Source organism: Prinia subflava, chromosome 2, assembly GCF_021018805.1.
Source record: "Prinia subflava isolate CZ2003 ecotype Zambia chromosome 2, Cam_Psub_1.2, whole genome shotgun sequence".
Taxonomy (NCBI): Eukaryota; Metazoa; Chordata; class Aves; order Passeriformes; family Cisticolidae; genus Prinia; species Prinia subflava.
The window spans coordinates 29,816,440-29,828,916 of NC_086248.1; the positions used below are offsets into that span (position 1 = coordinate 29,816,440).

At 44.4% G+C, this 12,477-nt stretch overlaps 1 protein-coding gene across 1 annotated transcript in view; it reads left to right on the forward strand.

Moving 5' to 3' along the window:
• Positions 1–211: 211 nt before the first annotated feature.
• Positions 212–12,477, forward strand: part of RIMS1 (regulating synaptic membrane exocytosis 1) — a 298,872-nt gene continuing 286,606 nt past the window's right edge. The window contains exon 1 of the mRNA XM_063389461.1: positions 212–745. Coding sequence (XP_063245531.1) covers positions 582–745 — 164 coding nt within the window. The 5' untranslated portion in view covers positions 212–581. The remainder of the gene's footprint in view (positions 746–12,477) is intronic.

Below are 12,477 nucleotides of genomic sequence, written 5' to 3' on the forward strand. Positions count from 1 at the left end.
TGTGGGCGCCGGACGAACCCGGGGGGCGGCGGGGAGGGAGAGGCGCGGCCGGCCCGGGTGCCCGACGCGGGCAGGGGCACGAGCAGAGGCAGCGGCGCCGCGCCTCGGACTCCGCCTCACCGGCACCGAGCTCCCCTCCCTCCCTCGCTCCCTCCCTCCTCCAGCGCCAGGCTCGCAGCGGCGGAGCATCGCGGCGGCGGCGGCAGCACCCGCCCTTCCCGGCCGGCCGGCGGCGCGCACCGCCCCCCGCTCCCGCACGCAGCCCGCCGGCGGCGATCCGGAGCCCTCCGCGCCACCGCACCCCGCCCCGCACGCCCACCGCCGGGAGGATGGGCTGCGGGCGGCGGCGCGGCAGCCCCTGAGCTCCCCGAAGCCGCGGAAACAAAGGGAGCGAGCAGCGGCAGCACCGGGCCGGGGTGGATGCAAGCAACCATGAAAGGCTGGGTCTCCGCCTCCTCCGCTGCTGCCAGAAAGCTGCCGGCTGCCGCTGCTCGGAGGACTACCCTGTGAAGGGGGCGGAGGAGAGGCTGGCTGGGTTCGCCGTGCAGAGGTAGAAGGTGTAAGGGAGAGGCGGAAAGAAAATGTCTTCTTCGGTGGGGCCCCGCGGCCCTCGCCCGCCCACGGTGCCCCCTCCGATGCAGGAGCTGCCCGACCTGAGCCACCTGACAGAGGAGGAGAGGAACATCATCATGGCAGTGATGGACCGGCAGAAAGAGGAGGAAGAAAAAGAAGAGGCCATGCTCAAGTAAGCAGACGCTAGTCATTCATTCATTCCGGCACTCATTCACGCACCGATCGCCGGCGGGCGGAGCGGGCGCTGCCACAGCGGGAGCCGGCCCGCGCCCGGAGCCCACCGGCTTCGCCCTGCTCGGCGGGGCTGGCGCCGCGGAGCCCCGGTCCCGCTCCGCTCCCGGCCCGTAACTTCCTCCTCCCCCACCCCGGGCAGCTCCTCCGAGGCGGCACCGCCGGGGGAGCCCGGCGCGGCGGGACGGAGCGGGACGGCGGCCCTCCCCGCCCCGAGGGAGCCGGCGGCGCAGGGCGGGCGGAAACCCCGACACGGGGGTGAGGGGCGAGGTGGGATTCCTTTGGGGTCCCCAAAACCCCGCCTCTGCCAGGAGGGGCCGCTGGGTGGGGTTTCCCCTCCGTGCGGGAGCCTCCGCGGCGGCCGTGCTGCCCCCGCCTGGCTCGGCCCCCGCTGCCGCCCGCCGCGGGGCCGGGGCGGCTGCCCCCGCCCGGCACACCCCCGGCCCCCGCTCCGCCCGCCCGGGCCGCCGGCCCCGGCCCGCCCGCCGCCGGCTGGGCGGCCACGGGCGGCAGCGCGCTGTGGGGCAGCAGGGCGTTCGAAATTAGGAATTAGATACGGAATTAGTCGCACTGCTCATTCCAGCGGGCGGGCGGGCGTGCGTGGTGGCGGGACGCCGGGGGAGTGGGTTTATCCCGCTGCCGGCGGCACGGGGAGGGGTGCGGGGAGCGCGGGGCGTGGGTAGGTGCCATGTTTGGAAACCAGATCCCCACAGCCTCTTTTGAACCTTTTCCCTCACCCCCTCGTCCCTGCCAAACATCGCATGTGATCACATTTTTTAGCCTCCTCCGTCAGTCGGAGGCTTCAAACGTAACGTTGCTGAATCGCCTACTGCGAGTGATGAGAATAAACATATTGGAGTCGTGGCCTGTGGAGGAGAATCACGGCTTCTCCTCTTCTGACAGCCCGTCAGGCCTGTTCGCTCCGGGCGGGAGGTGGTGGGAGAGGTGGCTGGAACAGGGCGAGCCTCTGACGCCACGCAGACCCTCCGTGCCACAGGAGGTGTACCCTTACCTCACTGCCGCCTGCTTGCATGCACCTGTGCTCGGAGGGATGCGCTGAAGGTGTGACGTGATCTGGGTGTTTCTGCTGGCTGCGTCGGAAATACCCGCTCGGGCGATGCAGGTGTCGGCTCTTCCCCACGGCCGGGGACCAGGTCCCCGCAGGCTCCCGCCTTCGGCCCCGTGCGCTGTGCGTGGTGAAACTGGGACCGCGTTTTAGCACGCTGTTGTCCCTGTCCCTTCCTATTCGTTCTTGGCTCTGAATTTTTACGGGGGCTGCTGGAGATCCTTGCAATGGTGGGTACTGAGGCCCAGCTGTCAGTGCCGTGCCGGCTGGGAGCTGTCCGGGACTGTGGTGCTTGGATCTCAGTTCAACAGGAAGAGTTCAGTTTGCTGTTGCAGTTCATTGTGCCTGGGGTGTGGCTACCCTTGGAGGTGGGGTGATTGCAATGAGAAATGTTCTGTGAAAATGCATTGTGTTAGTCACTGTGGGGAAACGTGAGTGAAGGATCTCTCCACAGTTTCTATTCATAAAAAGAAAAAAAAATTAAATAAAGGAGTAACTCAAAGGCTCTAAACGATATGTATCCCGTTCCTTGTCCTCCAGCACAGCTACTTCTCTACAAATATTTAGCTTTTATCCTGTGAAGAAGATTACTGGTTCTGTAATGATGTTGCAGGAATAGGATAGGAATACTATAGTATAGGAATACTATAAATCTTAGAGTTGCTGTGAGAATGAACTTCGGTTGGTAGAGATGGTATGTTCTGAGCCCTATTCTTGTTAACACTGGGTAGAGAATAAAATTTACTCCTTTTTTCACTCCCCTTCACTCCCTTCCCCCCCTTTTTTTTCCCCTTTTGCATTGGTGTTTCTGAATTCTGGACTGATATTTCCTTTCCTATGAGATGATGGGAATCTTCAGCCGTTTCACTAAATGAACTTAAGACACTTCAAATATAATTTTTAGAATGAGGCAAAAAATGGTGCTTTGTGAATTCAACTAGAAACTACTTTATATTATTTTCACAGGTTTGTGATACCAAATTTAAACATTTATTTCCCTACAAAAGTTCTTTCAAATGATGAGAATAACAGTCTATACTCTACATTGGCCTGAGAATTTGTAACAGAATTTAAATAGATTTCTGTGTTTATTTAAAGAACCAGAAATTGAGGGAAAATACATTGGAAAACTTACAAACCTGTATACTCACTTTAGCTATATCCATAGTTTGTAAAAATCAAGTCACAGCAAATATTTTTCTTATGGGTTATGATTCAACTCTTAGAGAGAGCCACTAGATTTTCTGACAACATTTGCCTTTTCTGTATGTTGAGCACTTACTTTCCTTTTGGGATAAGAGTTTGACACACCTTTCCAAGTAACTCTTTTAAGACTGGAATTTTGAAAGAATTTACTTCCATAATTTTATAAAGGGTTGTTACAAATATACAGTGGTGCTGTCAGATGACACAGCTATATTATAAAAATCAGATATCATCACCACCCCTTCCTATTATCTTTGTTAAAAGATTTTCTGATTATCCAAATGTCTTAAGAAAACTGCCACCAGTTTTCATCAAAACCACCTGGTGGAGAAATGTTTCCATCTGTAACACCCACATGCAAATCTGTAATTTTCCTGAAAGTGAAGTTGAGAATCTATGCTGCAAACTAGGCTACCTTCAATCCTGGGCTGATCGGAGGCCGGATATGTGCTGTCTCATGAATCATAAGGGCTAAAAAGGGTGCAGCATTTCTCTCCTGTTCTGGATGTCCTGATAGCAATGAAAGTTTCTAAAACAGTACTTGTAATTTTCCTTTCCAGCACTCCTCATAGCAGAAAATCATAGAAAGAAATATTGGTTAAATGACTATATTCTTCACACAGTGGTGATAAAATTGTGAAATTTGAAGGGGAATTCGAAGTGCTTCTGTGAATGGACTATATGGATTTCAGGAGAAGTGAAAGCAGTTAGGGTCATCGGTCTCTCCTTTGGGTCTGTACCTCTCTGTCTTCCTGATCCCTGTTTCTGACTCTCAGCTAAAAGCTTTCTTGTAAACCCTCTCTGCCAGTTCATGCTGACATCAGCACGTACTGCAGCGTGCCAGCCTGCAAACAGGGCACTGTTACAGGGTGCAGGACTATGGACGCTGAGCTGTTCTCACTGCTTGCACTGGAGTGTTACAAACGCATCCTTCAGTTTGAGACCACCTGCTTGCTGCTTTCCAGGACCTTGTCCTATCTGTCAGTTTGTTGGTCTGCTGAGTTTCCTTCAGCAGTGGGGCTAACAGAGCTTGTCACCCCCTCAGGATAAAGATATACATGTTACACTGGCCAGTGTGACTTTCTTTTTGTAGGCACACCTGGTCAGTGGCAGAGACCTTGTCTTTCCCGCACCCTTCCGATACCAGATTTCACACTGCTGTGGGTGGTGTTTGTGGAAGGGGAACACTTGGCTGTCCTATGACTTGTTGAATGCCATGGAGTAATGTGTTGAGGAGTCTGGGCTTTTGTGAAGGTTCTTTCTTTTGCGTGTTTCACAAACAGCTGTACCTTGGCTTGAGGAACGCTTTGCCATTAACTGATTGCCTTGAAATTGCCTTCATATCCAAAGGCAGGTTCTGCATTCCTTCTGCAGTGGGGACAGTGTCACCAGGTATTCCTGAGACCGTATCCATGCCTTCATTTGATGAACTGTGGTCCCAGTCTGTTGCATGGCATTGAAGACTGAAATCCACATGAACCCTTTGGTGCTTGCCAGGCACTAAGTAGAAACTGAAACCTCTTCAGTGCAGCCTCACAGTCTGGGAGTAGTAAGCAGATCCTCTATCTCATCTTGGAGCTTCAGAGCTTTGTGTTTTTGTTCCTCTGTGGCTGGGAGAACATCACTTTCCTATTTGCCACACATTTGAGACCTGCATGGAAAGCAGTCTGTTGGGTAGATGGGGCTTTACCATGGTGTACTCAACTTTCATCCACTCTTGTTTCCCTGTTTTGCACTGACTGCCAGATTTTGTGCATATCTCTGAAGACTATAGTCTCAATCATCTCTTTTAATAGTACTTGGCCTTAGACACCCAAGCTTTTGCTTTTCTTGTATGAATAAATGTTTGCATAGAACAGTAGTAAAATGGCCTCCTCTGCAGACTAATTCACATTGGAGGCATTTTTTCATGTTTTACTTGGTAGATACTCCTGTAGCTGGAAGGGAAGGGTTTCATGTTGAGTGGCTGATGTCTAGCCTGAAGTCCAGATATTGCCCAGCAGGTGACTGATGTGACTAAAAAATTGTGAAGAAGCATGAAAGGGTAAGTTTTCAATGAGACTGAAGAGAGAAACAAACTGTCATTTGCAAAAGTGCGTGTATGTGTGTAAAATTGAAAGACAAAATAGTTTAAAGGTTTAGAGTGTACATTCAAACACTAGGTAGACTGAGACAACTATTTTGCCTATGGATATAAGGTGCCTTGAACTGAAAAAACCAGTTATGTACAGCAAACTTCAATCACAGAGAAATCACAGAATTATATATATGTGTGTACTTAAGATCAAGTTTGCTTATATGTAGTTGTCTGCCTTGTCTCATTGTGTTAGGCAAGTACTAAATGGAAACTGTGAGAGCTAGTTGAGTTCCAGTTCTGTTCAAATTTTGGCCGGTAATTAGGAAGTGGTTCCTAGTTACCATGGCATTCATATTTGCTAAAGTAAACTTAAGTGGGGATAAAAGCTCTTACTAAGCTTCTGATGGGACCTAAGAAGGCTGTGAGACTGTTGTCTGAGGTGGTGGCAATAGTAGAAAAGTTAACTAAGACACGGGAAGTGCATTGTAGTTTTGTAACTCTGAGTAGCTTCAGTAGAGGGGGTAGCATGTACTTGAAACCTTCCCCTCTTAAAAGTTACCTCAAGATTTTTCATGGCAGTTAATAATTAGGGAGAATTTGATGCTAACACCTTGTTTTGACCACCTAGTATGGTACATTAGCATGATTTTAATAGAACTCAGGTCTCTAGAATCCATAGGGATATTGCAGCTGCTCATGTTTCAGGGCTGCCAAATCTTGGTCACTGGCAGTTGGTGAGAATATCTGTTTCAGGGTTTCCAAAGTAACTTCTCTATAATTTTCTTGGGGCACCTGGAAGCTTCCAGCCTTCACTGCTGTGTAACTAAGGATTAACCAATGACCAGGAGGCTTGTGCTCTCAAGCAATTTCCTGGAGACAGTGTCTTTCCTTCTCCCTTTCTGGCACTTGGACCACACCTGTCACTGTCAGAAAACATTGAATACTGCTCAAAGTATCAGCTGCTGCTGTCCTCATTTTGTGTAGTACTTATGGGCAACAGGAGGAAGTACGGTTCCAAGACCTTCTTAGCCTGTATGCTGTAAGTCCCCTGAAAATAAGTGCCCTTCCATAAAAAGTAGGGAAGTAAGAGGTAGGATCATTCTTCCTCCTTTCTGTTGAAACTGGGCCACTTTCCATAAATAAAAGTGAGAGTGAAGGAGCCATCTTGAGGAAGTCTGTCTTATCTTTAGGATCAAGGGTTGAAAGCCTATCTTTAATCCCACTGAGAAACCATGGAGGAATTGAGAGTTCTGGGAACTGGTTGTACATTTGGCACCAAGGAATTAAAGGACAAATAGATAAATACTACCAAGACTCTCTCCTGATTTGGCCTCCCTCTTATTTATTCTTTCCATGGCTGCGTGAATCTCATTTTCTCTGCAGTGGAGCAGGAGGAATAGAGGCTTCTGCTTGAGAGCCTTTAGAGCCTTTATTTCTTCCTTTGTACTTAAAGCAATTTGGAACCACGATGTTTCAGACTCTATGATGGTGCAGGGAGCAGAGTGCAGATTGCTTATTGTGTGCATGTGTATTTTAAGCTCCTCGAATCACCCAGAAAGACTGTTCAAATATTACCTTGCACCTCTTCCTGGCAGTGCCAGCTCTGATCCTGACACTTGAGCATACAAATCCATGATGAAACGATTTTAACTTCTGGAGATTGTCTCGTACATCCCCCTACTCAGAGCAGGGCCACCTGCAGCAGGTAGCCTAGGATAAAGAACAGGTGGCTGTGGAGTATGTCAAAAGATGGAGACTACACAACCTCTCTGGACAGTCTTTTCCAATATTCAGTTACCGTCACAGTAATCATTCAGATGGAACTACCTGTGTTTCAGTTTGTGTCCATTGCTTCTGTCTTCTTTAGTCCACCCCATTGGGAATTTACCCTTGTAAAAATCCTTCTGGGTCTTCTTTCCTCAGGCTGAACAATCCCCATTCTCTCAGCCTTTCCTCACGTGATGTGCTCCTGTCCCTTGTCTGTATTTATGGCTCCTTGCTGCACTGGCTCCAGCATGTCTTTGTTTTATCGAGGAGCCCAGAAGTAGATTTATCATTCAGACATAACAGAGAGCAAAGATCACCACTTTCAGTCTGCTGGTGATGCTTTTACAGTGCAGCCCAGGATGGCATTGGCCTTCTTTGCTGCAAGTGTATGTTGCTGGCTCACCTTCAGCTTGACCAGGAATTCTCAGTTGCTTCTCTGCAGAGCTTCTTTCCAGCTGGTTGGCCCCTGGGATTATTCTCCTTGTGCAAGACTTGGCATGTCCTTATGCTGGATGTTTTCCGATTTATAAGAGAGACCAGTATCTAAACATGTGCTCAAATAATTCGGGGAAAGGATTGCTTTGGTCACTGCTCCTCAACCTTTTCTCTTTACTGCCCAAGGCCTTTGCTCAAAGAGGAGGAGAGGAAATTGAGCAGTGTGGAAATTGTTGTGGCCTTTTGGCCAATGGAAACATCAGAAGGAATTTAACAACATTTGAAGTTTCAGGTTTTCATCAGTCTGAGAGGCCAGTCTGAGCTATGGCCATAAATGTGTTTTGATAAAGCAGACAACTTGTGGTGCCCTCAGAATTGCAAGGAGTGTTTTCATGCCTTTCAGGGTATTTCAGAGAATTGATAATCATTTTTTCACTTGAGGGTGGACTGAGTTTTCTAAGGAGACTGAGGAGTCCAAACATGTTCACAACTGAATACAGTCACTAGCAAGGCAATTATGAGGCAGTCATTGACTGATGTACTGGGCAGCCATCTCACTGCTGAGGAGGAGCAGGAGACTGTCAGCAGACAATAGCAGATTGATAGGCATTTCTTAAAATCTACAGAAGAACGGGAGGTGATAGGGGTTGGCAGATAGCAATAAACATTTCTACCATCTTTTAGACACAGGGTTCAGATCGGTGTATGTTGAACTTTTGGAATGTCTGAAGTGCAAGCTGTGTCCAGAGCTCTTTTCTGCCCCCAGTTTAAGTGGTTTTATTGCAATACACAGGGCATTATTTCTGCGCATGCGTCTTCCGACATGATTCTCCACTTGATGCAAGATTCTGCCAGAGCTTCATTGCCCGCTTTGCCTGACATTGCAGTAATACTTTCTAACTAGGAAGTCTGTCATTCTTCAGATTCAGGGGCATTATCTGTGCCCTGCAGAAGGGTGAAGACAAAGAGTGTGTGAAAGAACATCATCTCTGGGCAGGAACTTCTCAAAGTACAGAATTATTATAAACCTTATCTTAAAAGGAATTAGGCAGAAGAGACTTCTTAGAGGGGGAGGGTACTATCCTGTTGTTTATTTTTCTGGAAAATAGCAGAGGGATAACGACATTAAGAGAGATTTGAAATTCTCAGTCTTGTCAACACCCTTTATTTCTGAAGACTCATACAAAGAGTTTTTTGCATCCTTGGATAGGAAAGCATCTCTAACAAAGATGTAGCATGCTTCCCTCATCAAGTGTTTACTAAGCATTTTAAGACTTGAGATTAATGCCTTAAGAAAAGGCTATTTAAAAATAGTGCTGCCCTTGAATTCAAGCTTGTTGAAATGAAGGCATTATTGAAGGTGGAACATGACAAAACTGAAATTCTGTTTTGGGTTGCCAATAGTTAGAGCCAATTATAATTTCTAGCTCGTTTTACCTTCTCCTCTGCTCTACCCACTGGTGGCTGCTGCATTTGTCTACTCCCCTGGGCCTATCAGTTTTAATTAATAGATGTTAGCATGCAATTACATTTTAGGGGAAAAAGCTTGCGTGCCTATAGTCTGACTTCAGCTCCCAGCAGTGATAAAACATGTAAAAAAATCTTATTTTATCAGTCACAAACACAGAGTAAGAGTTCCATTCTGCTTTTAGAAAATACTTCCATACATTTAAAATTACTGAAATGGTTTACACCTCACCAGATTTACACCTCTGTATGATTTGTCTCATTCAAATGCAGGTATTAGATCAGTAAGGGTGCAGATATCTTATCAGATATCTACATCTGTCAAGAATTATGGTTGTTTTATCCCTTATTTTATACTTCATAGGTATGGTAAAGTATTATGCAATGTTTATAGTGTTGCTTCATTTGGGAATTTATACAGTAAATGTTAGTCAGACTCACTTTTGATATTCACAAAAAGCAGCAGAAAAGAATACCACTATGAGTTTGATTTAATAGTTTCTTAGATAAGACAATTGATAGGATTGTGTTGTTATTCTTTGTACTTAGAACTGAAGTAATCTTCCTCAAAATTTGATTGCATGTCAGATACTTATGTCCAGAGAGAGTTCTAAGCTAGAAAGCCATGTTCCAAATATATTTTCTGGCATTGTTACAGAGGCAAGAAGAGCTGGTTGCAATTTTCAGAATAATGACACACAAAACCATTCATACAGTTGCCACTTCAGAGTGAAGAGACACGGCATGATGAGTGGCTGTTTCCAGACAGTTCTAGGTTGAATTAGAACACCTGTTTAGGTACAAATTTCTTTGTTTCTTCACATCCTGTGTGTCTTATTTTCAGTGTCAGGACTTTGTACACTTTGCCTATGGTAAACACTGTTCATACTTTTGAAGATAAGGGTATATGCCTGTCTGTATATGGAGTTTTTTCAGATATCTGTAATAAAAATGTATTGTTAGAAATCTCCTAATGTTTTGGTCCATCTTACCTACATTAAGGCCTCCTGGAATCAATGAACATCAGTGTATGTCCTGAAAGTTGCTTTTTGATCAGGGATGAATCTAGCAGATAGAGCTGCACTTTTTAGTGATGACCATGGAGGATTTAGGAAATTACCTGTTTCAAGTTTTGAGGATCTGAGGTGTAACAAAAAAAAAAATTTCTCTGTATTTTGGGCTTTAGATAAACACTAAATTCTAGTAAATTTATAGAATGGTTGTTTAAATGCCTTACATCAAAACACAGTTACTTACTTTAAGATCCTTAATTGAGAGTTACTTTTTGAACTTCATTATATGAAATTTATCAGGACATTGCTCATGAATGGAGCACAGCCTAACAACACTATTTTAGTGTAAGTACTATTATATTGCAGGGAAAAAAGGCACTACTCTTTTAGCAAGAAGCAGAGCACTCTGTTTGTTCTGAAAATTGCTAATGGAAGTCTTCACACGCTTGAACGACCTAAGTGTGAAGTGTCTTCTCAAAGTGTTTCTCTAGGTTACCAATACTGCATACTCTGAATTGATCAAAGTACTTATGTATCCAAAACTCTGTCTACATCTTATGCTAGCAGGTCTAATAAAAGATGATACATTTTGTTCAAAACTTGTTTGGACTGTGAGCCTAGTGAGCACTAAAAATATTGTAGCCACTGCTCATGAAGATTTTGTCTACGTTTTTGTAAAATATATATTAATTTTAAAGTCTTTGAATACACCGGGAAAGGTTCAAAATCATATCTATAAACTAGGATTTTGTAATACTTCTATTGATACATTCACTCTCTTTCCAGGTATTTAGAACAGATATTTACACAGATATTTAGAAAATCCATGGTCCTACACTATACAAACAATCCAAAGTTTTCACTGTGAACTATTTACATCTCTGGGTAATAATCATGTTAAAGATTAAATGTTTAGTAATAAGATTTTGAAAGAAATGACAATGAAGCAGTTTACGTAAGAAAAGGCCAGTTTCAGAGCTGGATGATTGAATGTGTTTACTTGTGTTTTGAGCCATGATTTTTTAGTGCAACTGTTTTCTTCTACTGATTTCATTGCTCTTGGAAAAAGCATCAAGAGCTATGCAAAACCACATAAAATAGCAGTCTGAGCTTTCTCATCCTTTTTCTTTGCACAATTTCTTAGCACTTGCAAGTTCTAAGAAAGCAGAGCATTTTTTAAATTTATATTCATTATTCTCTAAGTTTTTAATTAGCCTTTTATATTAAGTTATTTTCAAAGTAAAGTCACTGCACTTCTGCTTATTTGTAGTATTAACTTTAGAATCATTTTGACATTTGATATCAGGAGACTAAATTTTGTACTGATTAAATGATATTGCACAGATATAGATGAAAAAATGTGAAAGTTTGAGCAGTGAAAGAATGAGAAAAACCTCTGAGTATTTTAGTCACTTTAAGTGATAAGTCTCCTTGGTACTGTTATTTATTGCAGAAAGTTTGACATTGCAAGAAAAACTTCAGTGATACAGTGTCATGTTCTGCTGGTCATGTGTTTTTTGCTATAGATGTGGAACGGGAAGGCAGCTGTTTGATGGAGTGCATGGAGCATGAGCTGAGGCAGTGTAGAAGAAAGGACAGAATTTATGAGGCTCTAGATCATCCTAGGTTACCTCTATTGATTTTGGCCCAGGATGCTCCCTGCAAAGTGTCAGGGTAATGGGTTTGCACTTTATGGATGAGAATTAAAAGAGGCTTTATGTGTGTATATGTGCTTGTACCTAAGAATATGGAACCTGGCTGTATAGAAGTATGTACAAGTTTCTTTATGGACTTTAATTGCAACATTATGTTGCTTAGCATTGCTGTAAACATTCAGAGTACATTGGTGAAAGTTGTTCAAGAGTTGAAAATTAGGAACAATTTTGCCTGCAGTCATATCGTAAGGACAACTGACACAGTTGCTGCCGTGGACAAGCAAAACTTTATTTTTCTGTGGTCCCAGGTCTCTGCTGAGTTTGTTTAACTGTGGTGACTCTGCCTTGAGCAAGTCTCACTGGAAGCACATCTGTTAACTGGAGTAAAACCGAAGAATTGTTCAGTCTGTTTAAACGGGATACGTCTGTATAAATCTTGTGTATTGCAGACCAAAGCACATTTTACCCGAATGCATCCAGTATTTGCTCAGTTACACCCCAAGCCTTACACAGAAAGTAAACTTAGAGAAAAGTGAAACCAAGGCATGGCTACCTACTTTTCTGAAGAAAGAAAGAGAGAGGGAAAAAAACCCACAAACCACTTTATCACTGTTCAGAAGTGTATCTGTATTTTTTTTAATTACTTTGTGTTCTGCATACCCATAACTTCCTGCAGTCTTCATAGTGTATTTTGTTTTTCTTTGGTTTCTTCAAGTAGCTGTTTTTCAATATACTCACAGAAAGGAACTGTATTTACTCAAAGGTGGAAATTGCAAAATTATATGAATTGATTCTGCTAGTGTATATGTAAAAAGTGTGTAAATTCCTTTGTGATTAAATGCACAGTATATTTTTCTTGTATTTCAGAGTAAAATTAGATATTGATTTTTTAATGAGAAATCTATTCTAAGACTACAGAACCCCACTAATATATTATGATTCTTGTGTTTTGTGTTTTTAGATGATTTGATATTGATTGTAGTTTTT